This window comes from Oryx dammah, unplaced genomic scaffold (genome assembly GCF_014754425.2).
Source record: "Oryx dammah isolate SB20612 unplaced genomic scaffold, SCBI_Odam_1.1 HiC_scaffold_26, whole genome shotgun sequence".
NCBI lineage: Eukaryota > Metazoa > Chordata > Mammalia > Artiodactyla > Bovidae > Oryx > Oryx dammah.
In genome coordinates, this window is record NW_024070210.1 from 49,575,073 (window position 1) to 49,602,297 (window position 27,225).

General features: G+C 36.6%; 1 protein-coding gene across 5 annotated transcripts in view; it reads left to right on the forward strand.

The window, feature by feature from the left end:
• Positions 1–27,225, forward strand: part of TCF12 (transcription factor 12) — a 394,295-nt gene that overhangs the window by 295,575 nt on the left and 71,495 nt on the right. For all 5 annotated transcript variants that reach the window (XM_040226604.1, XM_040226606.1, XM_040226602.1 and 2 more), the window contains 2 exons: positions 13,646–13,781; positions 18,163–18,215. In XM_040226604.1, coding sequence (XP_040082538.1) covers positions 13,646–13,781; positions 18,163–18,215 — 189 coding nt within the window. The remainder of the gene's footprint in view (positions 1–13,645; positions 13,782–18,162; positions 18,216–27,225) is intronic.

Sequence of the window (27,225 nt, forward strand, 5' to 3'; positions counted from 1 at the left end):
TTTTATCAGATTATCTAAATCTAGAGTGGAGATAGTTTCCCATTCTATTCTGGTCTCTTTTAGTAGAAGGAAAAGGTCCTGGTTTAGCCTGTTTTAGAGTTAAAAGCTCCCTAGGTAGAATCAACATATGAAGGAAAACCAGAATTTTCTTTTTAAACAATTTGAAGTCAATTATAATGGTCATAAAGAGGTTCATCATATTTTTGTGTACAAATCTGAATTTTATTCTTATCAACAGGATTTGGAAAAGCCCCAGGAATTGCTTGATGAAGTCGCTTAGAGATTGCCTTAGCCTGATGATTCAATAAATGAGTTAGTGACCTGGACTTCCAGAGACCTTTTGTAATTCCAGAGACCTTTTAAGATGTTCCCAATTAACAATTTTCAGTACTGAGTCTGGCCTTCAGTGACAAGTATAAAAACTAGCTGATATAAATTAGAGAAACCAGGTTGATAAGTTTGATTGACTATATTAAATTTCTCTGCAAACCTGTGAAGATCTTTAGTTACTTTGGAAAAGTAATTGGTGGTGGCTCCCAATTCAGCTTTGGTCCAGGGAATATAAGAAATTAGCCTCTGGACCTCAGAAGGCTTAATTTTAAAGGGATAAGTTCTGACAAGTTCAGAAGAAAAGGGAATAGGGAAAGTTTCTAAGAAAAAGGGAAATTTGACAAATATTACTTTAAAATCTTATTTTGCAGAGAGGCAATTTCAGACTTATGATCATAGTGGGAAGCCTCAGAATACCAATTAAAATAGGTATTCCACTCAGTTCTCAAAATTTTTGAGCTGTTTTCAAATTCAGTTTTAAGGAAATTAAAGTTGGGAATTTCATATGTTTTCCATAATAACAATTACATTTGGTCATATTGGTCCATTTAGTTTAAAATGTGCCTGAGGCGGGTTTTTAAACATAAAATCTCTGGACTTCTTTTAAGAGGAGGTGGTAATCTAAATATTATAAAAATATTTAAATAACCAGGATCCCATTCCTCAGGTTTTTCTGTAACGTAAAAGAATAATTTTCACACTGCCCAAACACCAAGCAAACTTACATCATCCAGTTCTAAGGAAACAGCTTTGTCCTGGAGGAGCCCAGCCAGTCAGTCAGTCAGTTCAGTCACTCAGTCGTGTCACTCAGTTGTGTCTGACTCTTTGCGACCCCATGAATTGCAACACGCCAGGCCTCCCTGTCTGTCACCAACTCCCAGGGTTTACCCAAACTCATGTCCATTGAGTCGGTGATGCCATCCAACCATCTCACCATCTATCGTCCCCTTCTTCTCCCCTCAATCTTTCCCAGCATCAGGATCTCTTCAAATGAGTCAGCTGTTCACATCAGGTGACCAAAGTATTGGAGTTTCAGCTTCAACATCAGTCCTTCCAATGAACACCCAGGACTGATTTCCTATAGAATGGACTGGTTGGATCTCCTGCAGTCCAAGGGACTCTCAAGAGTCTTCTCCAACACCACAGTTCAAAAGCATCAATTCTTTGGCAGTCAGCTTTCTTTATAGTCCAACTCTCACATCCATACATGACCACTGGAAAAACCATAGCCTTGCCTAGACGGGCCTTTGTTGACAGTAATGTCTCTGCTTTTGAATATGCTGTCTAGGTTGGTCATAACTTTCCTTCCAAGGAGTAAGCGTCTTATAGTTTCATGGCTGCAGTCACCCTCTGCAGTGATTTTGGAGCCCCAAAAAATAAAGTCAGCCACTGTTTCCACTGTTTTCCCATCTATTTGCCATGAAGTGATGGGACCGGATGACATGATCTTAGTTTTCTGAATGTTGAGCTTTAAGCCAACTTTTTCGCTCTCCTCTTTCACTTTCATCAAGAGGCTTTTTAGTTCTTCTTCGCTTTCTACCATAAGGGTGGTGTCATCTGCATATCTGAGGTTATTGATAATTTCTCCCTGCAATCTTGATTCCAGCTTGTGCTTCATCCAGCCCAGTGTTTCTCATGATGTACTCTGCAAATAAGTTAAATAAGCAAGGTGACAATATACAGCCTTGACGTACTCCTTTTCCTATTTGGAACCAGTCTGTTGTTCCATGTCCAGTTCTAACTGTTGCTTCCTGACCTGCATATAGGTTTCTCAAGAGGCAGGTAGGTGGTCTGGTATTCCCATCTCTTTCAGAATTTTCCACAGTTGATTGTGATCCACACAGTCAAAGGCTTTGGCATAGTCAGTAAAGCAGAAATAGATGGTTTTCTGGAACTCTCTTGGTTTTTCCATGATCCAGCAGATGTTGGCAATTTGATCTCTGGTTCCTCTGCCTTTTCTAAAACCAGCTTGAACATCTGGAAGTTCACAGTTCACGTAATGCTGAAGCCTGGCTTGGAGAATTTTGAGCATTAGTTTACTAGCATATGAGATGAGTACAATTGTGCGCTCATAGGAAGGGGCCAGTGGCTGAACTGATGTGGTTTCAGTGAAGCAGCTCCTGTTACCAAAGCAGTGGTTGGATGGCTTCTCAGGCAGCTTTGGTTGAATCAGTCTGTTCTCAAAATCAGACTGAAGTGCCAAACAAGTACTCATATATAGAGCAAAGCCTTAACCAGAAAAATAAAACCTTAAAATAGATCCCAGATAAAGCCAGGAGACCTTCAAACACAAAGAGGGTGAGAACATGGATCCAGGAGAAAGACATACCTTCAGACCTCAGGGTCAGCAAGAAAATGATCACAATGGATTCAGTTGTGGGTACCACACCTGTTCACTTATCAGCCCCAGAGTCTTTGGAGGTCTTTTGTGATCCTTCATGGGCCATCAAAATGTTGGCCCAAAACAAATAAAGTACCACATATTTCTCCAACAAAGATGGATTTATTTGGGATCAGCAAAGAACTGTAGTTCAGGGTCTGTAACCATGGTTAGCTGTATGCAAGTCTTCCACAGCAGGGAAGGAAAATGCTTTTATAGAGGGAGAAAAGGAAATTGGGAGGGCTAAAAGTAAACAAGAGTTCATGGCTTTTCATTGGCTGAGTCCTTGTTAGGAAAGAAGAATCTTTCTTCTTCCTCTTGGGTTCTGTTATCATCACAGATTGTGAGAGCCCTCCCGTCTCATTTCTCAACTCTTGTTAACTGAGGTTTTTGTTTATAAATGTTTTACAGGTTCTGTAAGTAATAGGGAAGTGATGGTGCTCTAAGAATAGGTTATGTCAGAACTGAATATTGAACTTAAAGATTTTAGAAGTCAAGTGGTTCCTCACACCAACACCTTTTCAGGAGTGGATATTTGATGGTGATGGAAGATTCTTGGAAATAGGAATGTTAAGACATAAAAGTGGCTGATGGATGAACTGTTGAAGCTATTCAGGAGAAGATTCACTAATGAACGAATATGTGAAAGGGGCATGCACAGTGGCTGGCACACAGTAGGCAATCAAAAAATGTTTGAATCAAAATCCTGTAATCCAGGAAAGAGCATATTGGTGAAGGTAAAAAGCCATCAGGTGCCTTCAGGGTGAGCTGGGCTTTGTGAGTTGTTTGGAACAGAGGTAAAGTAAACTGTTTTGTGGGAGGAATGTCTTATCCTGAAGTATGAACAGTAGGCAGTTTTAATTTCCTGCTTCTGTTAAAAGGCCACAGAGAGTTAGATTATGTAGAGGTAACTTGGCAGAGGGAAAAGTCATTGTTCTCTTTGTTTCTATTCCTGCCATAAAACTTCCTAATTTTTGGTGCTACTCAGAATATGGTGCTGTTTCAGAATATTGTTTCAAAAAATCATTTTATTGTTTTGTAAACTTATTTCAGTAGAAAGGAATCTGTTAAATACGGCTAAAGATTAGACACTATCCTGGGGGAAAAAGTGAAGAAAGAGGTGAGCACAGGCTGGGTATTATATGATAGTAAGGGATTGTTGTCAGTTTGGGGGTTGTAACTTAGAGGAAGTAGAATAAATGAAACAGAAACAGTAGAATGCTGAAAGTTGTTGAAACTGGGTAAAAGATATATAAAGAATGGTTCATTATATTTTTTTTCTTCTAATTTTGTTTATATTTGAAAATTCCAAAACAGAAAGTTTTAATTTTTAAAAAGATGTCCAGTATAGAATGTTTTAGATCAAAAAATATTATATACCTAACCAATAGCTTAGTGCTTTATTGGGTTTTGTGTTACTCTTAATTGTATACTTGGAAATACATGGGATGGGGAAGAGGGTGCACTTATTTACTGGATATGAAAGCCTAACATTAAAGGGAAAGAAGAGTGGCTTCAGAGTGTTAGAAGTCTGCTGAAAATCTTAGGATGACATAACACCATTTCCACAGAAGCAAGAGAGAAATGATATTTCCTTCTATCTTGTTCTTCTAATGTTAGCTAGCATCTCACATAGCTGCCTCCTTTGTGTTCATGAAAGAAAAGGCCCAAAGGCATACTGGTATCTTTATAGGAAGTCTTCCAAAGGGCCCTATTTATCAAGGAAGTTTCTAGATTCAGACAGTTGGAAAAGCTGCTCACTTAGACGAAGACTTGCTCAGAGTATGCTCACTACTAACGTCCTGAGAGTCTGCCTTCAGGACATCCCTAATAGCGTTTTTTGAAAGGAGGGGGGGGTCTCTTTATGGGAACCTGTAAAATCGTAAAAGAAAGTCATCCTTATTTCACATTTACAATTATTTAAATACTGAATGTATTAAAATAGCTTTTAAATAGTTCTTTTATTTCTGGTAGGCCTTTATCAGTCTACCTCCCAGATCTTCCTTCTTTGTTATCTGTCAGCTGATGCAGGACTCAGGAGAAAACTTCAGAGGAAAAAAAAATTGTGAAAATGAAATATTAAGATGGTAAATTTTCCTTTTGTTTACTGATAATTAAAGAAGATTAAGAAACTTAAACTGCTAAGGTTGCCATGTTTTAGTAACTTAATAGTATATAGGTAGCTTCTTCTCTTCTTTCTTTTTTCTCTTTTTAAGGCAAAAAGATTGGGCTGATTGTGTTGGCAGGATGCGTTTGATGGATGACTGTCATTATCCTATCAAACCTGCACGACGCTTTAAGTATCGAAAATGATAATTAAATTTTCAAGAGACCATGTTGAGTTTATAAGATTTGGAACTTGTAAAAGAATGAGCATAACAGTTGGCTAGTGGTGACTGCTGTGTTTTTATTGACCCAGGAAAGAAGTAGAAGCATCTCGGGTTTTCTTTTACTTTGTTTCCTTGTACACCCCTCCTGCTCCCTCCCCCAATTAATATATTGTCCAAAATGTTGGTAATGACTTGGAACTATTCAGGTTGCACAAAGCATTTAATGAAATCCTGTCTTAGACAAAACACTAGAGAGGATCATAATTAATGTCTCATTTTCTGCCAGTTGCTATTGATTACTCATTCAAGATCCCTTTGTTCTCGGAATGATAACAACTGTAGTTTGCATTGCTATCTAATGAGATTCTCAGGATAGAATTCTTTAACAACTTGCTGATAATTGCTAACATACCCCTGGAATTTCAATGTAAATGAATTTGCATCATAATACAATTATTTCACAAATGTCGGTGTTTTCCAAATTCGAGTTTTATTACAGCCCTTCTTTAAATCATTTGTAGAAAGTTAACAGAAGACTGATACATTATTAAAGCCCAGCACTTACATTTTGCTGAGTTCCTCTTCACTTTGATTTGGTTATGACATGAGGTAAGACGCTACTTTGTCACTCTTGAGTTGTCCTGTCTCTGAAACTTCAAATGGACTCACAGCTGAAATGTACTGTGATGTTTCTAAATTAAAAGAACAATTGCAAATATAACAATACTGTACTAATTCTGCTTTTAAAACAGTTTTGTTTCTTTATTTCTGAGTAACAAAAGAAGCGCATAGTATAGTCTAAAAAATTCATCTTAGGGAATTCCGTGAAGGTCCATTGGTTAGAACTCTTTGCTTTCAGTGCCGAGTACACAGGTTCGATCCCTGGTCGGGAACTAAGATCCTGCAAGCCACATAACACAGTCCAAAAAAAAAAAATTATCTGGGAAATTTCAACAATTTATATATTCTGTTTTATCATGATTTTTGTTTTATATCTTTCTGTGTCTTTAACATGGCCCCTCTCAAAAGGGTGAATTTGGGAACAGCTGCTTGCTTTTAATACATAATGTATTAAAACTGAATACTATTTCAGGGGTGTAATATAGGCATGAAAGAAGTACTGTAGAATGAACAAAGAGCAGAGGTTCCAAGAGTCCATATTAAATATTTAAATTTTTTGACATATGTAACTACAACATTAGATACTCCCATCTTACTTTTCTAGAAAGCAAATTATTGTTAAGTTAGTGCTTCAAATTTTTAATCATAAAATGAGGCTTATTTAATCTGATTGTGAATAGATGTGAAAATATATGTAGTACAGCATTTGGACTAAGCCATTTAATGGTAAAAAGTAGTTTTGAGGAAGGAAGTCTATGTTTATCAAGATTTCAGATTCTTCCCTCTTAAGAGTACAGAGTATCCAAATTATTACAGTGTGATTTTGAAGCCTCCTGGCTACTTATCAGTACCATTTTCATATATTATGTTTTCCTGTGGTCCTATTAAATTGCATTCACAGTATGTTCCGATGTAATTACAAAGAAGTTGCATTAGTAAATGATGCTGGCCTTGCCCACTGCTTTATACCTCTTCTTTACATTTTTGGTCAGTATCACTATGAAGTGTGGTGTTGTTGTTAGTTAGTCATGTCCAACTCTTTGCAACCCCATGGACTGTAGTAGTCCACCAGGCTCCTCTGTCCACTGAATTCTCCAGGCAAGAATACTGGAGTGGGTAGCCATTGTCTTCTCCAGGGAATCTTCCCGACCCAGGGATTCAACCCAGGTCTCCTGTACTGCAGGTGAACTTCCATCTGATCACTATGAAGAACACTAAATAGTCTTTTCAGGTTCACATTTTAGAGTCCCAAGTTTCTCACGCACATGAAGAGGAAGAGGGAACTTAAAAAATACTGCACAGGCTACTAAAGTTCCATGTAAAGAAATGGGAGTTTTTATTTAGGCTAAAAGAATGTCATATGTAATTTAAAATGAAACTTACTGTAGGTTTTTATGATAATAATCTAGGCTATCTTAGTGTTTCAGGAATAACCCTGTATTAATTATTCCTTGGTAATTAGATTGATTTTTCACAGATGTAGTTTCTAGATGACTATGAAAAAGATTCTTTTTCTTGAAGCATGTGTTAAGAAATTTAGTGCAGTGCTATTTCAGAATACTAATTCTGCCTTGCATAAGACAGCAGAATAAAGCTGCTTTGTCTGGTTGTATATCCTCTGGGATACTTGGGTATTCTTTTTGCCTGAGATACCTCCAGGACAAGATCAATAATGCTTCTCATTTGTTATAGGCAGGCAGAAAAATCAATAGTATGAGCTGATATGTAATTTTATTTTAGGAAAAATTCAATAGATTATTATGTGCAGTTTAGTTTTACCAAAATGTTTAAAGAATCAAAGGAAAAAAAAATATATGGTTTAGTTAGTATATCAAGTCCTTGGAGAGAAAACCTTGTCTTAAACTTCTTTTGTGTTTCTTACAGTGCTAAACATTTCATTTTAGTTGGCAAGATGAAATATCATCTTGTGTTCTTAAGAAGAAACAATTTCTCCTTCATTTACTTTGCCTAATCATTTTGATCATGATACAGATAAAACAGGAGAACTGGTTATTTCTGTGATTAGGACAACTGGGTGGAGGACAGCAGGGTGAACAACTTCTGTGGCTTTCTTGAAATTATATTAACTGGAGAAAAAGAAGATAGGGTATTTCCTAACCACATCTCCAGATTTGTCTAAGAGGAAGGAGAAAAGTATATCATCAGTAAAATTGGTAACAAGTAAACTTTTTTCCCTAAAAAAAAAATTTGTTCTTTTTCTTCCTTTATTTCATGCATATGTACAAAAATCTACAGTATGTATTTTATACGTAACTCAACTTTAGGATTGTAATTCACAAATTCATTTATATGTCACTTAACATTTTTTCAAGTTACCTTTAAAAATGGTAATTGGACTCCTAGACTACTGTAGAAATTTTGTTGTACTGAGGAAAGAGCCTCTTCAACAGAACTAGATTCAAATTGGGTCCTACTTCTTGCCCTCTGTATAATATCTCTATGTAATGCTTAATACAGTTCCAGTAAATATTATCTGAGATGGTATATTTGATAATATGCTAGACTGGATGGCATCACTACTTGATCGACATGAGTCTGAGTGAACTCCAGGAGTTAGTGATGGACAGGGAGGCCTGGCGTGCTGTGATTCATGGGGTCGCAAAGAGTCGGACACGACTGAGCGACTGAACTGAACAGAACTGAGTGTACCCTTGATATTTAGTCTGATTTTCCCCCAGTTTTTTGAAAGATTATAGACCCATGGAAAAGATACTAGAATAGTACAATGAATATCCGTGTACTATTAATCAAGTTTCATCATTTAACATTTCACCATATTAGTGCACACGCATTGCTTTTTTTCACTCAATATGTGCCTATATTTGTTGGTCTGTAAGCTGTATGTGGGTTTGTGCACATAAACATACATACTTCTGCTGAATCATTCTGAGAATAAGTTGGCATTTCTCTGCTTATTCTTGATCTAGGTTGATACAGTTTAAATCTGTCACTTTCCTCTTTGGATTTAGCCTCTAATTGTCAGCTGTTTCTCTGAGGGCTTGTTTATTCTCTCTTCTTTTTCCAACATCCTATCTTACCTTCACCATTGAGAGTTATAACTCAGCCATCTTGGATTCAGGGCAGCTGAGGTTTCCTTACTTTGTACCCAGGAAACAACAAAAAATGCCCTTCGTCTTATTTTCATTCTTTTATGATACTTAGAATATGGTAACCTATGGGGAAAGAAAAAATGAAATTGAGTTTTTATTTTTCACAAGGGGCTACAACCATGCCACTTACTTTTACTTAAGCCTTACTTACTTCTCCAGTAACCCTCTGAACTAGTTAGTAATATAACCATATATAGAAAACAAAGCAGATGCATTAATGTTACATAATTTGCCCAGAATCTTATAGTGAGGATTTGAACTCAGGTACCTAACTCCAAAGCCCGTGCTGCTTCCAGGACATCTGAGTTTTTAGAGACTTTTACTTTTAGGAATATAAGAAATACATTTCCTGTTCACCTTTTAGATTAAGTTGTGCCTCTTTTCGGAGAAGGCAATGGCAACCCACTCCAGTACTCTTGCCTGGAAAATCCCATGGATGGAGGAGCCTGGTGGGCTGCAGTCCATGGGGTCACTAAGAGTAGGGCATGACTAAGCGACTTCACATTCACTTTCACTTTCATGCATTGGAGAAGGAAATGGCAACCCACTCCAGTATTCTTGCCTGGAGAATCCCAGAGACAGAGGAGCCTAGTGGGCTGCCGTCTATGGGGTCGCACAGAGTCAGACACGACTGAAGCAACTTAGCTACGACTGAAGCAACTTAGCAGCAGCAGTAGCAGCATGCTTCTTTTGGTCTTTATTATGACTCTTAATGGAATTCTTGGAAGAAATAACTCACTGGCTACATTTCATTCACCTGTAAGTACCTATTGTTATCTTACAACTTAAGCACACAGACTTCTTTACCATGCTCCAAACACAGTCCTTTGTTTCTCTATCAATACATTGCATAGGAGTCTATTATTATTTTCTGAGAAGGAAAACGAAAGCAAAGTCACTCAGTCGTGTCTGACTCTTTGTGACCCCCTGGACTGTAGCCTACCAGCCTCCTCCACCTGTGGGATTCTCCAGGCAAGAATACTGGAGTGGGTTGCCATTTCCTTCTCCAGGGGATCTTCCCCACCCAGGGATCGAACCCGGGTTTCCCGCATAGGAGGCAGACACTTTAACCTCTGAGCCACCAAGGAAGCTATGAGAAGTCCTGAGAAGGACTACATAGTAAATAATTTAGACTTTCCAGACCTTACATTCTCTGTTGCAACTACTCAACTCTTCCATTGTAGCACAAAAACACTATAACAAATACATAAATAAATGAGTGAGACTGTGTCCCAATAAAAGTATTTTCCAACAGGTCCTATTTGACCTGTAGGCCGTGGTTTGTTGACCATGGTATTAATCATCATCATTTTATATGCCCATTAGAATTTATATGCCAGGGAAATATTGAAAGGAACATTGTTGAGTGACATATGAATACCCATCTCCTCTCACGTATTTACTTGTTTATGTGGATGCAGCGACCAGTTTCATATGTACCTTCTGCATTAGAAAACACAAATGAAGCAATAAATATACCAGGCACCTTAAAACATTGTATCATGAAAGTCAGTTTAGTGAACAGAGAACATCCTATTAAAAGACTAGTGATTTCTTAAAAGAAAAAATTCAAGGTACATGACCCCTGCCCTAAAACATATGGTAATAATATGTTCTATCTAGCATATTCTAGCCATATTCTGATTGCTATTTGAGGAATGTTGAATGTGCCTAGCACAGGCAAAAAAAACAAACACAAAACAGATGTGACAGTGGAAATTTTAGTATAATACATACAGGAGACTTGATGATTCCTGGGTCACACTGTTCTCACACAAATAACATAATCAGCAGATCCATTTCTAATGATTTGTTACAGAAATAGAAAGGATGCATGTGTTATTTACATTTATATTTATTGTTTCCTCATTTTTGTCATTTCTCCTAGAGATAGTTATCTTAAGGGGAACTATTTCTCCTTTGTGCGTGTTAGTCAACACCTTTCTTTCCTAATCTATTGAACCTTGTATCTGTTGAAATTTTTTGTGATTAATTCTAAGTAATTACATTGATATTATGCAGTTTTTTCATATACACATCATATTATCTGTTGTTTGAAACTCTCCTTTCCTCAGTTTTTCTCTTAGAAGATATCAACTCCATTCAAAGAATCACTTACCTTTTGAGAAGTCTGAAAAAGTTGTCTTCTTAACTATAAACATTTCTGAAAAAATTCTGTGATCTTTGGCTCATTTAGTACACTGGTTACTTCATGTGTACCCCAGCATTGTTGAATAGGCTTTTTTCTTTAAAAAAAAAAAAAAAAACTGAAAAATGAAAAGAGAATATATAGCAAAACATGAGATGCAGTGATCAGAAGAAAGTTTATAGTTGTAAATGCCTACATTTAAAAGAAGAAATATCTTAAACCAGTAATCTAACTTATACTGTAAGAACATATAAAAAGAAAACCAAACCCAGAACTAGGAGGAGGAAGGAAGTAGTAAAGATTAGAGCAGAAACTTTTAAAAACACAGAATAGGAAAACTATAGAACCAACAAAATCAAAAGTTGGTTCTCTGAAAAGATCAACAAAATTTACAGATCTTTAGCTGAATTGACTATGAAAAAAAGAGTCTAATTACAAAAATCAGAAATGAAAATAGAGGCGTTACTACTAATCTTACAAAAATAAAAGGGATTTTAAAAATACAGTGAACAATTATATGCTAAAAAATTAGACACTCTAGATGAAATGGACAAATTCCTAGAAATATGTACAACAGGAAAACTGAAGAAACAGCAAAATCTGAATAGAATTAAAACAAGTAGTTTGGCAGTTTCTCTAAAAGTTAGACATAGATTTACTGTGTGACCCAGCAATTCCGCTCTTGTGTCTACCCAAAAGAATTGAAAAGAGTTACTCAAATAAATACTTGCACACAAATGTTCATAGCAACTCTATTCACAATAGTCTGAAGCTGGATAAAACCAAAATGTTCCATCAGTGGATAAATGCATAAACAAATTACAGTATATCTATACAAAGGGATGAAGTTCTGATACATGCTACAACAAGATGAACTTCCAAAACGTTATACTGAGAGAAGCTAGACACAAAAGGTCACATACTGCATTATTCCATTTATTTGAAATATTCAAAATAAGTTAAGTCCAGAGAGACAGAAGTGAATTAGTTGTTGTCAGGGGCTCGAGAAAAAAAGGGAGGAATGGAAATGACTGTTGAATGGGTATGGAATTGCCTTTTGGGGTGATGAAGTGTTCTGGAACTAGATGGTGATGGTTGCACAATATTAAGAATGTACTAAATGTCACTGGTTGGAAATATAATGGTTAATTTTATGTTATATTAATTCCACCTTAGAGTTTTAAGCTGAAACATAAATATTATTTAAAATTATTAAGTAGCATGATAAACTGAAAATGAAAAATGACTAGTGTTATAAAGTTCTACTGATTCTTTCTCACCAGAGCTGAGGTTTATTTCTCTGTGCCTTTATGATACTCAGTAGCCAGGATGACAGCCACCAGAGTGTGGTGATAACTGTAAAGGTTATTAAATATGGGGTAGGAGAATACTAAATATGTTACTGAAATCACAATTGTTTTCATTTGAGAACCTCTTCTCAAGTGCATCTAACAGGCTTTCCAGTTGAGGTCTTCTTTTTCCCTCAGCTTCCAGAAAGCTTGAAAACAAATTCTGCTACATTGACATCGTTTACTCTATGATAGGGTCAGTTGGTTAGCAGATCAGGGCTGCTAAATCACGGGATTTCAGTGCGGTACTCAATAGAGTGTCATGATGTCTCTGTGGCATATGTTAGAGCTCTCTCCTCAGCCTTGTCGTCCTGGACAGATGGTTATTATGGATCAAATATAGCAAGATGGATTTTATTAGAAATAAATGTTAAGTCTTGCACTTGGAACCAGAGAACACACACACTGAACAAGGAAACGATTGGAGGGACGTTACTTAATAGCAACTTGTATAATAAAGAGTAACAGGGTGTGATCTCTCTTAACCTCTCAATATGAGCTTGGTAGCACAAATGTGTTGTTTAAATGTAGTCTCAGAAACTCCTGTGCATTAATAAGACTACATCTGGAGCATTGTTCTCCATTCCCTTTTCCAAGAGACTTTGACAAATGGAAAATAAATTTGGAGGTCTGTGTCAGGGATGGTGGGGAGGACATTCAAACTATGCCATGAGACACAGTTGATGAAAACAGGAATGGGCTAGTCTTGAAAATATTGGTACTCTTTTAAACAATGAGAGCTCTCCATAAAGAAAAAAGAAATGGAAAAAAGAACAGAATTGACTCCCTTGTGTGCTCATGAAAGCATTCAAGCAAAGACTGGGTGGACATTTTTCAAAAATGATCTTAATGATTAGAGTGGAACTACAGGGGATTTCCCTGGTGGTCCCATGATTAAGAATCCATCTTGCAGTGCAGGAGACAACAGTTTCAATCCCAGGTCGGGTAACTAAGATCCTGCATGGCACTGAGCAACTAGGTTCTTATGACACAACTAGAGAATTTGTGTCCTACAACAAAAGATCCCACATGATGCAACTAAGACCCAACATAGCCAGATAAATAATAATTATTTTTATAAAAGAGTGGAACTACATACCAACTAATATATTCTTGCAACTCTAAGATTGTATGAATCTACATAATTTCTAAAAAGCAGGCAACATGAGGACATGAGGATGGGCAAAAAGAGAAAACACAGGTTTAAACTAATAAAACTCAAACAAGTACTTAGATACTTCCTAAATTCAAAGCATTGTTCAAGTTACCATAAATATTTTGAAAGTGATGTCATTTTCAGATTTGGGTCCATAATCAATGAGAAGGTAACTCGTTTCCTTGGCCTTGTTTTATAGTCTAGTCTCCTGAGACAAGATCTAGGGCTTGGAAGCCCAGCACAACTCTCTTCTTCAGGAAAACCTGGGACACCCTACTACTCATTTTCTGCCACAAGTTCCAGGAGAAGACCACTCCATGACTCTGCAGCACTTGGTAAGTGTATGACACAACAAACCCCATTTTAAAAATGTTTCTTCCCCACCATCACCCATTAGTTTATGCTTCTGGCTACACTTCTAATTAGAAGGAATTTGATTTCTTGGGTGTCATGATGATATTAGGGCTTATTTGCATAAAGTGAAGTGGAGTGAAGTCGCTCAGTCTTGTCCAACTCTTTGCGACCCCATGGACTGTAGCCTATCAGGCTCCTCCGTCTATGGGATTTTTCAGGCAAGAGTGCTGGAGTGGGTTGCCATTTCCTTCTCCAGGGGATCTTCCCAATGCAGGAATCGAACCCGGGTCTCCTGCATTGCAGGCAGATGCTTTACCGTCTAAGCCACCAGGGAAGCCCTTGCATAAAATAGTATATACTTCATAAACAACTTAATATTTTTATTTGGTCATCACCTTAAGAGGAACTGAATAGTGGGAAATGGAGCTTTAAAAATGGGACTAGTTTTCCCTCTTGTAGTAAAAATATCATGTACTAATATTAATACCTTATTCTTGACTACAGCTGATATAATGCTGAACAGTCTGCAAAATGGTTTTATAATATACATTCTCATTTCATTCATATAGCAGTCCTACTAGGCAGTGGGCATAATACAGGCTTTAACACAAAACTGAGGCTCAAAGGAGGATATATTCATACACCTAGTAGGTGGTTTATGTAGACTTTCTGACTCCAAGTCCAATGTTCTTTGCATATTCATTGCATCTATTCCTCAATTTTTTTAAAAATCGAGGTAAAATTAACATAAAATTATCCTTATTAAAGTATACAGTTCAGTGACATTTAGTATATTCCCAATGCTGTACAACCATTTTCTCTCTCTGGTTCCAAAACACTACCTCAAAAGGCAACTCAATAACTATCAAGCATACACCTCTCATTTTCCTTACTTCTTTCCTTCATGTCTTGTGTGTAGCCTAACCAGGCCAGTCTGTTTCATGTTGCTGCTAACAGCAAGCCTCAGATGTACTCTGACACCCTATCCAGTCAATGTTTAAATGTGGGAATTTTGGATTATTCTTAGAATCCTTTATATGAGAAAATTGAAACTGTAAAGCATGTTTATATTGAGGATAGGCCACCCTCTAAAATAAACATAGTCGACCAAAAGAAAATAGGTCCTAGCTGTTTATTCCACAAATACTTGTTATGCTTCTAATTTGTATATCTACCTGTCAGGGGCTTCCCCAGGTGGCACTAGTGGTAAAGAATCTGTCTACCCATGCAGGAGACATAAGAGACATGGGTTTGAGCCCTCTATCGGGAAGATCTTCTGGAGAAGAGCATGGCAACCCACTCTGTTATTCTTCCCTGGAGAATCCCATGGACGAGGAGCCTGGCGGGCTACAATTCATAGTGTCGCAAAGAGTCGGACACGACTGGAGCGACTTAGCACACAGGCACCCAAAATTTGGTAAAATATTCCTAGCCTGAGTCTAGAGTATGCTTGAGGGTATAAAAGGACACAGTGATGGATTGTCATATTAGTCATAGAGATCTCTGGTTAGATATGCCCACCTCTCCTTATAGGTGATTGAGTATTTGTGCTGTTGGAACAAGCCCCTGTGATATAGACCAATATACTTATTAAGGGAGTGGTAAGATATAGTATCTTTTCTCCACCTCCACTTTTGTTTCCTGCCAAATCAGCTAGTCAGGGTAAAAACATGCTTTTGACTCTAGATGTGTCAGTGTCACTCTAGAAAAACATCTTGTTAGAATGCTGTGTGAGCACACACTGTGACAAAAAGCACTAATATGGGCTAGTATACTGTTACTAACAGTTCAGAGAGGAAATGAGCTACTGGAATATTGAGGGGGAGGGGAGGGAGTTGATTTCATAAAACTCAAGCTTCCCAGAAATTAAGGCTTGTGTATTCATTTTTATTTTGATTATGATATTAGATACTATGGATTCTCTCTTTTATGCCAGGTACAGTGTTATACATACTATATAAAAATTCTGGTAAGTTATAATATTAACCTCATGTTACATGGGCTTTCCTTTGTGGCTAAGCTGGTAAAGAATCTGCCTGCAATGCAGGACATCTGGATTCAGTCCCTAGGTTGGGAAGATCCCCTGAAGAAGGGAAAGGCTACCCACTCCAGTATTCTGGCCTGGAGAATTCCATAGACTCTATAGTCCATGGGGTCGCAGAGGCGGACTGAGCGACTTACACTTCACGTGTTACAAATGAGGAACCAATATGCAGGAAAGTAAGCAACTTAGCCAAAGCTTGGTATTCAAGGAAGCCCACTCATCTCCTGTGTAAATACCATCTAGTAAATTATTATCCATTCTACTCTTCGTTGTTATTTCTCAGTCTTAGATACTCTCTCTTGGTATTGCAGTTACTCATAAAATCTCTGGAAGGATTTCAGAGATAATCTATACCAATTTTAGCATCTTTTCAAGATATTTAGATGCTTTAGAAAATCAACATTCTGCAAAACACTAACTTAACAATTGATAATAGTTTTGCCACAAATTTTAATATAAACCTAATAATAATGGCTAAAATTTATTGTGTCACTTTCTGTTAGGTACTGCCGTGAGCATCTTTCTGTATTCCCTTTATTGCAACAGGTCCAGGAAGTTATTGTAAATAACTGAAGTTCAAAGAAGTAAAGTAACTTGTCCAAGCTCACACAGCTGCTATATGATGGAGCTGAAATTTAAATCCAATCAGCTTACTCTCTTAACTATTATACTTTGAAACCTCCCAAAAGTGAAGTCTGTATTCTAAATTCATGATTTTAAATCCAACATTTATGTATGTAATTGTATAATGGCAACTAATGATTAGATTAAAAATATAAAAGAAAAATTTCCATCCCCAGGGCAGAGAAAAAACTGACCTAATCTAAAGAGCAATGTATTCTACTGCTAGTTATCCCAAAGTAGAGTGATGGGCTCTAGATTTATAGGAACAGTTCAGTTGACTCTCTTTATATATATGGACTGTGTCTTTTGCTCAAGGGATACTGTATTAGTTGTGAAGAATTGGGTTTTAGAAAAAGCCTCCCAAAGAACAAAAATTTTGCTGGTAAGTGTTATAAATAAAGAGTATGCCAGATGTTGTTTATCTTTGGCACTTTTATTTGAAGGAAATATAAGCTGCCTCTTGGTAGGAACCAGATGCTAATGAGTGTTTTTTTCTCTCTTTACTGTATATAATTTTTCCACATATTACTTATGAAGTTGCTTTTTTAGCTTTGCAGCCTCCTGGTATATTTACTATAAAGAATCCCAGCCCTAATTTAAATGAATTTCATTCTTTCTTAAACAATTGCATGTTTTACTGTCATATCATTTATGACCCAGGAAAATACCATTTTTTCAGTTCTAACTTTTATAGTTTTCAAAAGCATTGTAATTAATGTTAGCCTTCTTATGTGTTTTCTCTTCTTAATAGCAAACCCATCTGAGAGATCCTGAATTTGATCCATTATTTGTGTATGATTGGAAGGCTGCATTTAACACCCATATTTTACAATAAAACAAACAAGTAGTAAATTTTAAATTTTACAAATAGTACCAAGTGAGGCTGGGTAAGGCATATGAAAATATTCATGTTATCCTTTAATAAATATCTGTATCTTAGAAAGAAATATACTTTAATTGTTTCTTGGAAATAAATATTAACATCCAAGAATAAATTATATAGAAATTAGTGCTGAAGTTTCCATTTTAACCACATATTGTTACAGGAAATATTCTTGTAGAATACTTATAGGATGATATCATATATGACAATGCTTGTGTTTAATAGTTTATGTAACATATCTCAGATATTAGTATAACCTTAACTTTTCAGTTATTAAATATTTCAAATTTTTAACATAATAATTTGTAGCATAGCATTAGCTTTTAGTCTATTTAATATGCTTTTAAACCTAATTCTCAGTGTGATATGAACATTAGATTTGTGTCTCTCTTAAGGAGTCATATTATTAAACTGACCTGTTGCACCAAATGCCCATCTGCAGATGAAACTGAGATAATAATGTAAAGTGCCTAGTATGGAGCCTTGTACATAATAGGTACTTAAGAAATATTATTCCCTTTTCTCAAACATACTTATTGGTTTGTTATTTTCTCTCTTGTTTTACTTTGTTTGCTGTCATCTTCCCAGACTTACAGGATATGTATTTCAGAGTACATCACTTCATTAGGAGTACTTGTTTTACACTAGAACTGGTTAGGAAGAATGGAGCTTCTGTCCCTCTATTCCCTTACTTATTCGTAAATCCTGGAAAACGAGGAAGGTACTAGGGGGGAAAATTCTTTCCTGCTCATTTGAAGTCTGAACTTTTCTGAAATAAATACTGATGAAATATACTGTTTCCCATGTACAGATCCTTTGCAAGCAAAGAAAGTCAGAAAGGTACCTCCTGGTTTGCCTTCTTCTGTAAGTACCACTTCTTTTTATTTTTTTGACTTTGTGGTAAGCAAATTAATTTCAGGTATTCAGTATCTGCAGACTGTCAGGATACATTCAGTTGGTGTCAGTAGGCATACTTCACATAGTAATCGTTCTCTGCTTCACAGAATCATTGAGTTAAATCCGAATTCAGTGTTAGGTTTTTAGATTTCTCTGCAATGATTTGTAGCTTACTCATATGCTTTCACTCCGTGTCCCTGTCATTTGAATTCCCCTCTTGGGAAGAGGACTAGGCCCGTAGCTGTCAAAGAGGATCTCCTGTACAGGTCTTTTGATGTTTAATTAGTCATTATGTTGCTGAACAGGAGGACAGACAGAGATTAATAGCTGAGAATCTTAGAAATTTACATTTGTAATAATCCCAATGGAGCTAAAGACATTAGGATTCGACGGACATGTTCGGCTCAGCTTGCCTCAGTAGGACTGAGGTTATTAATATGCATAAATCACCAAGTCAGATGTTCATTGTGAATCTCTTGTGGATTTTAAAGCCTTCATTAAGCCTTTCCTAACTTCAGCCTAGCATCAGGAAAGCTTTCGAGAAACTAGTTTGTTGATCCCTCTTTGCTCAAAAATGTATCCTTTGAGAATAAAGAGCTTCATGAGAATAAAAAGGTTGGAAAGGTTTGGTGAACAATCATTAATGGCCATGATAATCTGATGCTGTCGGGGTGTTTGCGCTGTTAAATATACTTTATTCTCTTAAAGAGTAAAAGTATTTGTAAATGAACCTACATCATAAATCCACCTACAATTTAAAAATCCCTGGTGTGAGAAGGGGAGATTTTCTTCCTCTCCCTTTGCTTAGAACAAATGGGGAGTGGGGCTTTTGGATTGAGGCCGCATGCCTTGTAGGGTACATCTCTTTGTTGTGTAAATGGATGTTGGCCTTTTATTTGGCAGTACTTAACACATGGGCGCAGGTGCTGCTGGGTGAGTCACAGCTCATCCAAGTATACATTGAATGGAATATCCGGCTTGGCAAGTAGTAATCTAGAAGGAGCAGCATGAGTCTGAGCTTTTTATTTTTTATTAAGGCTGAATTAGAGATATCATCTTTTTGGTTGTTTGCCTTCCTTCTTTCGTATGTTCTTCCCCCGCCTTCTCTTCTGTATGATACATGAAAACTCAAATTTGAAATCCTCTTTGAAATTCACTTCCAGATGGATCTGAGTTTTATGCAGCCTAGGGCAGCTGTGCTCTGAACCTGCAGCCTACCTGGAAGGTTGGATTGCAGCTGCAGGCATTCTTAAAAGCTTTTGCTTGCATAAGCACTTGGACCCACTGGAGGCTGAATAGCTGCTTGATAAACAAAATGAACACAATGCCTCAAATCATTATTCCCGAAGACAGGATTTTTTTTTCAGCAACAGCTAAAAATAGTTGGGCAATTTACATTTTAACAGTTGTGTGCTTTGCAGGGGTAGGTGGTTCCACAGTAGAACATGATTTCTGCTAGATAAACAGAAGTCATATTTAAATCTGATAGAACTGCTAAAACATGGAAGGAAGTGTGCATTCTTTCTGGTGATTTGTTACTATAATTCTATAAGAGTAACAAGTTAAATTACATATTAATATTTGGTAGAACTATACAGGTTTTAAAAAATACCAAATTAGTAGATGAAAAATTCATCTCATTTCTTTGCCTTATAATATTTTAAGAAACATTATCTTTTTGCTGTTTCATAGTCCTTTCATTTTTAAAACAAAAAGGCAAATAGGACAGAGCAGCCTGGAAAGAGAGGAGACACTGGAGGCCACCAGTGCTCTTTATGCCCTAATAGTAACTGCATTTACTGCCTGGAGGTAGTTCTCTATATTGTCCCAGGTCTTAAGGATGAGCCACAGAGAAAGAGAAAGTGAATGAATTGTGATGAAAGTTTGAGAACCACTAGGCTCCAAGTCAGTTTCACAAGTCAAGCCTACTTACGTATATTGTATTACTAGCTACTTTATTTAGGATTTATTAGATACGTTTCTATTAAAAAGATTAGAAATTATTATTTTCAATTCTATACTTAACATCAGCATTGAACATGATCATACTGCTTTGAAACCATGCTGAAAATAGTTTCTCAAACATGTTAAAAGTTATTAAGAATATATAAATAATAAATGCATTTTAATTGAAAATATACTTTAGAGTAAATGCTGTGTTGAAATCTTAAGTTTTAAAAAAAGAATTTTTTTGAACTAAAAACTAGTACTTTGATAAATGATACTAAAATAACAAACTGAGAACACTTATGGCTACACTACTTATCTTTTCAATGTCTAAAACAAAGGGAATTTAAAACATTCATTTTCTATTTGGATGCTTTTACTAAATATATTTAATTCATAGGCTTTTATAGTGTGAATTGTTTAAAAATGGGTATAAAAATGAAAATGGGCTATGTATATTTTATTTCATGGTCATTTGTAGATCTTACTTCCCAAACTAGAAACTTCACCATAATATTTCAGATGTCACAGTTTGCTGCAGGTCCAGTCTTTCTTTAGTCATCTGTAAAATGCATGTTACCTCTACCAAAGAAAGTGGAAGAGCTAGGTTAGTACTGCATCGCTCACACAGCTCTGGAAAAAGCAGGCAGGGTTACTTAACATGCCAAACTTGGATAACTACATAATTTGACCACAGACCGTTTGCTAGAGGCCTTTTCTTTTTATAAGCCATGCTACATATTTAAGTATCATAGTTAACAAACCTTAGCTCTTCTGTTCCTCTCTGCAGAACAACTGAATGGTAATTTCTGTCTGTGGATAAAGGTCTGGTAACAGTGTATTGACATTATTAAAGCAGTATGGTCAGTGAGGTTTAAAAAACAGTATATTCAGATCTGCTGTCTGAGTTATTGATTGGTTGTATGACCCTGGACTTGTCAGTTAGCCCTTGAGAAGTTTGGACTAAGTTCCTTTCAAGTCTAAAGTATTACATCCTTAGGGTTTAAAAATTAATATGCTCAGTACATAACCAAAAGGCATAACGGGCATAGTTTTCTTCTTACCAATGAGAAAATGGTGTTCTTAAATTAAGCATGTTAAGTTTTCCACTTGTTTCTCTAGACAGGTTGAAATAGTGAACAAAGTGAACTTTTGTAGCAGGAACTATAGAGTGATACCTGGAAATTGAATTTGATCATACGCACACCATCATTGCCTGCAGGGAACTAGTGTGACAAACAAGCATTTAGTGAATTAATTGTATATACTTCAGTGAGTCAAGTAAAAGTGTGGACCAAGTACTCTGGAAACAGTAGGTAGAATTAACCCTGCCTTAGGAAGTACTAATGGCATCAAGAGTTGACATTTGAACTCTTGTTTGACAAGATTAGCAGCAGTTGATACAGATAAAAAGCATAGACATGTAAAAAAAATAAACACATTCTGAAGCCACATCTAGAAGTACAGCCTTAACTGAGTTCTATACCCGATACAGCCTTCATGCATTTCCTATAAGGCAGGCCCACTCTCCCACCTAGAGGGAATACATAAGACCAACTCAGATACAAAAAGGGATAAATTGTTATCGTAGTCTAGCTTGGATAAAAGCGTAAAGCCTCCTGGCCAATAGATAATAGGAGGCATTTGTAGTTGTTAAGATTATCTGGGAGTCTTTCTGGAGGCATGGGTGTGCTTTGACTTTGCAGGATGTCATCCTTCCTTTTTAGGGCTCCTGAACCTCCCCTCTCCTCTAACCACTAACTTTTGTCTTTGTTCTTTGTATGTACACAAGCTGTTTTTCATCTGTATCGGATCTTTACTGAAATAAAACATTTGAGGAAATTTTGAAACACTGGATAGGGATTGAAGGCAATTGTGTTTTGTTTCCTAATAATTTGTGGGAAAAGTTGAAACATTTGCATTGTATTTGTTACCGTCCTTTACAGTCTCAATGTCAGTCACTTTGTTAGAATAACACATATCTTACCTGTGTGGGGTTCTGTGCTAACCATTATCTGTATCATCTTAATCTTTAACTTTGTCACACAAATATATAACTAATATCCTCTTCTTACAAATGAGGAAATTGAGACTTAGGTATTAACTTGTCCAAGATTACACATACAGCCAAAAATTACAACCAACCTTAGTATCAAAGACCATTTTCAATTTGAATGTTAAAGCATACTGTGTATTTTGGCATACTCATAATATGCCTTGGTATATTAAATTTAAAACAGTTTATTCTGTCAGTTATGTTTTTCTTGATCAAACTTATTCATTGCTTTCTTATTTAAAGACCTATCACCATCTGAAAGGATGATATGGAAAACTAGCACATACTTCCTCCTCAAGCAGATGGGTTTTGTCTGGCCTCAGCTGCTGTTTGTTTTGTAGTCTTAGAGAATGCTTTTAAGTTCCCTGAATACCAAGTATCTGTTTGTGAAAGGAGATAGTAATGCTTATCTCAAATGTTAGTACAAGGGTATTATGTGCCTAACATGTGCCTGGTATATAATAGACACTCAGCAAATGTTCCTTTTTTTTTTTTTCTAGTTCCTACCACTACAACTAGAAGTTTAAAGGAATTTTTACCATTTCATGTTACCTCCCCTCCGCCCTTTTTTTTTTTTGACTGCTTCATGAGGCTTATGGGATTTTAGTTCCTCAACCAGGGATTGAACGTTTAGAAGTGAGAGCACAGAGTCCTAACCACTGGACCTCCAGAGCATTCCCATACCATACTTTGTTGAAAAGCAAGGAAAAGTTTGAAAACATAAATATTATGATTATTTTTATAAAAAAGTAATATATGCACTTGGAACATTGTGAGTAGCAAATTACAGCCGCTGTTGTTAAGAAAGCATTTCTTTTCAGAAAAGAAACCCATAAAATGAGGAAAAATTTGTTGAATCAATTCCTGCTTAGAATTCATGCTAATTATTTTTTGTTTTCTGAAGTATCAAGAGTCTGTACTTTCTTCTTCCCTTTATTCTATCATTGGTTGAACATCTTATGGTCCTCTGAAGCATTTTTCAGATGGAGGGACGTTTCAGTTCAGTTCAGTTCAGTTCAGTCACTCAGTCATGTCCGACTCTTTGCGACCCCATGAATCGCAGCATGCCAGGCCTCCCTGTTCATCACCATCTCCCGGAGTTCACTCAGACTCACGTCCATCGAGTCCGTGATGCCATCCAGCCATCTCATCCTCGGTCGTCCCCTTCTCCTCCTGCCCCCAATCCCTCCCAGCATCAGAGTCTTTTCCAATGAGTCAACTCTTCTCATGAGATGGCCAAAGTACTGGAGTTTCAGCTTTAGCATCATTCCTTCCAAAGAAATCCCAGGGCTGATCTCCTTCAGAATGGACTGGTTGGATCTCCTTGCAGTCCAAGGGACTCTCAAGAGTCTTCTCCAACACCACAGTTCAAAAGCATCAATTCTTCGGCACTCAGCCTTCTTCACAGTCCAACTCTCACATCCGTACATGACCACTGGAAAAACCATAGCCTTGACTAGACGGACCTTAGTCGGCAAAGTGATGTCTCTGCTTTTGAATATGCTATTTGTTCTTTATTTCTTGACTTGATGTTAGTATTTCCAAACAGAGATTTTTTTTTTTTAACATGCTGCAGAAAATGCAGAATCCTGAAATAAGAAAGACATGATACACTTTGCAGATTTTTATCACCAGAAAGTAAACACCTAGTCATATTTCAGAATGCCTTTAAACCCAAATTGTGATCTTGTTCAGTAGCATTTGAAAACATCTTTTGAACAACTTGTCATGCCCTGCATCAAAATGGCAAATCTTAATTCACTTTCTCTGTAATTGATGTTGACTTAAAAAGTAGTCACAACCTAAAATTTAAGAATTATTTTTTATTTGGTAGAGATTTTTAGGACTTCAGTGACTGTGACATCCTTGTTTACTGATTTGGCAGGAAATACTGCATTTCTCCCTGGTTCAGAGTCCCATGCATAGACTGATGACTGTTTCTTGGTCAAATATGCTAGTCTTTGTCCTCTGTATGTAAGTATATATATATTATAAGTATATATATATTATTTAACAAAAGGTATAACAGTTTATCAAATAATTTCTTTGCTTTAATTTTTTTGAGAGTTAAACTCCAAAGTGTATTTTATCTCCCCTGCCATTATGAAAAAAAAAATTTTCTGATACTTCCCTCATAAGAAACTTTATTATTTCTTAGATAAATCAGAGTAACTTAAACACCACTTTTTCTTGCTTTGCTGTGGACAGGTGTAGAGTTCTATAACTTTTGGATTGGTCATTGAATGTAGTTTAGGAAATGATGCCTTCCTTTCTCCCAAACTTTTGTGGGAATTAATTTTGTTAGGAATGGCTTTTTTAAATTAATGTGGATACTTTGTCATTTTTAATACTGAATTTTCTATTTTAGAGACACCCTTTGAGATGAACTGGAGATGTTTTGAGTTGTTTCTAAATCACAGAGACCACTAAACATGTCTAAAGATCTAGCATTATGATGTACATACTAAATATAATTAGTAAAAATATTAAGTAAAGTCATAATATTAAATTCTGAGGGTGGCTAAAGTAAGGATTTAACAGAAAAGAGAACAAATACAACTCTCTGGAGCTGATAGAAATTAATAACTTAGAAAATCACCATTTAAAAGATTAGTGTTTATCTGAACCAGTAAGAAAAAGATCAAGAGTTAGAGAACTATAGTGATATTGTTACCTCCAGTCTATCCACAGAAATAGTGCAATGAGCAGCAAGTACTGTACTTTCAAAGAGAATGTTCTCTGGAAGTCACTAGGAAGCTAGAGTAACAGTGTTTTTATAGACAGTTGATTGAGTCCCAACTAGCAAGAATCCTAGTGATTCTAGAATAAATAGTATTTACAGGCAGCACCAGCTTCAGCTGAACTTCATAAAGTGAACACTCCGGTTTCTGAACACGTGTTGGAATAGCTGTTTGCTTAGCTCCTTTGGCTGACAATCCTGTAGGATATACAACTAGGTACTTAAGAGTCTTATTTCAGACTGTTAGGTAATCTGTCTCTATTTGAAGGCTACCTCTATATAAAATTTTCAAGTGGCTGATTCTCTGACCTTATAGATCCTTCGAGCAGAAAAATCTTAGTATCTAAAGGGAATGGTTCTATAATCCATTCCAAACTTATATTCGGTTTAGTCATTGAATGAAAGATTTTCTTCATACGTTAATGAGAAGAAATAGCCACTGTTTATACTGACAGTAACTACTGTTCAGAACAGTGTCAGACTTGTATCAGTGTAGATAATGGGCTTTTAATCCATATTTCTAAGATGTTCATTTTTGTGACAAGCCAGCCCATATTTGATATGATTTTAAATTTAAAAAAAGAGAGAGAATGAAAATTTACTAGCTAGTGAGTCCAGTGATCCAGTTGTTTGTACTGATGTGATGGTACAGCCACATTGATATTTGTTGTTTTCTGACCTTTCTTTGTAAAGAAAGAGCATGCTGAATTTCACCAGCTTTTGTAATTTATTGAACTCCTCAGCTGCTATATTTTAGATTTTTGAGATATTACAAACCAGATGTAAGATAGGACCCAGTGTGTGTTTGAGAGAGAGAGAGATTTGTATGGCTTTTAAGGTGTAAAGTATTAGTTGCTCATTCGTGTCTGACTCTTTGTGACCCTGTGAACTGGAGTCCTCCAGGCTCCTCTGTCCATGAGATTTTCCAGGCAAGAATACTGAAGTGAATTGCCATTTCCTTCTCCAAGGGATCTTCCTGACCCAGGGTTTGAACCTGGGTTTCCTGTATTGCAGGTAGCTTCTTAACCATCTGAGCCACCAGGGAAGCCCCTAAAGGATATGTGGTTGAATTCTATAAATGCTTTTAGATTTTTAAGCCCACTGATGTGTCATTCAACATCAGTAGAACCATAAAGTTTTTTTGGTTTTGTTTTTTATCTAATAAAATACAGGATTATTTCTTCAAGTATAGGAAACAAAGTATAAATTCAGAAGCTCTAGATTTTATCACTGGGGATGTTTAGGGATCTAGATTTTATTCTAAGTTAGGGAAGATATTTACATCCTAAGTAATTTGATGACATGAAATTTGCCATCACTAATATTCCTTTTGTTTAACTAGTGATGATTTTAGTTTGAAAAGTCATTTACTGTACTCCTATAATAATTTCAAGGACTATAGGACTTCCCTGGTGGTGCAGTTGACAGGGATCTACCTGCCCATGCAGGGGATATGGGTTTGACTCCCGGTCTGGGAAGATTCCACATGTTGAGGAGCAGCTGGTCCCTGCACCATAATTATTGAAGCCCACACGACTAGAACTCATGAGCCACAACTGCTGAGCCTGTGTGCCACAACCACTGACGCTTGCGTGTTTAGAGCCTGTGCTCTGCAACAAGAGAAGCCACCCCAGTAAAGCCCAACACAGCAAAATAAGTGAATAAAAATTTTTTAAATAATTTCAAGGAATGTAATGTATACTGTATAGATAAGTTCATAGTTAGACTTCTAAGAATTTTTAAAACACTGCTAGCTCCCGGATAGTTTCTTATTCTCCACCCCCCGACCCACGCTGCCCCTGTGTTTGTATTCATTGAACAAATTTTAAATGGAATAATATTTTTTAAAATTTTGACTGTGCTGAGTCTTCACTGGGGCAATGTGGGCACCTCTCTAATTGCAGAGTCCAGGCTTGGTTACCTCAAGACTTGTGGGATCTTAGTTCCCCAGTCAGGGATTGAATCCACAATCCCCCCCACTGGAAGGCAGATTCTTAACCACTGGACATCAGGAAAGTCCCTAAACAACTTTTAAAGGGTTAGCCCTTCAAAGTTTGGGGTATTTTTAATTACCTGCGTTTAATTAAATACATAACCCAATATGGGAGAAGGGGATGACAGAGGATGAGATGGTTGGATGGCATCACTGACTCTATGGACATGAGTTTGAACAAGCTCCAGGAGTTGGTGATGGACAGGGAAGCCTGGCGTGCTGCAGTCCATGGGGTCACAAA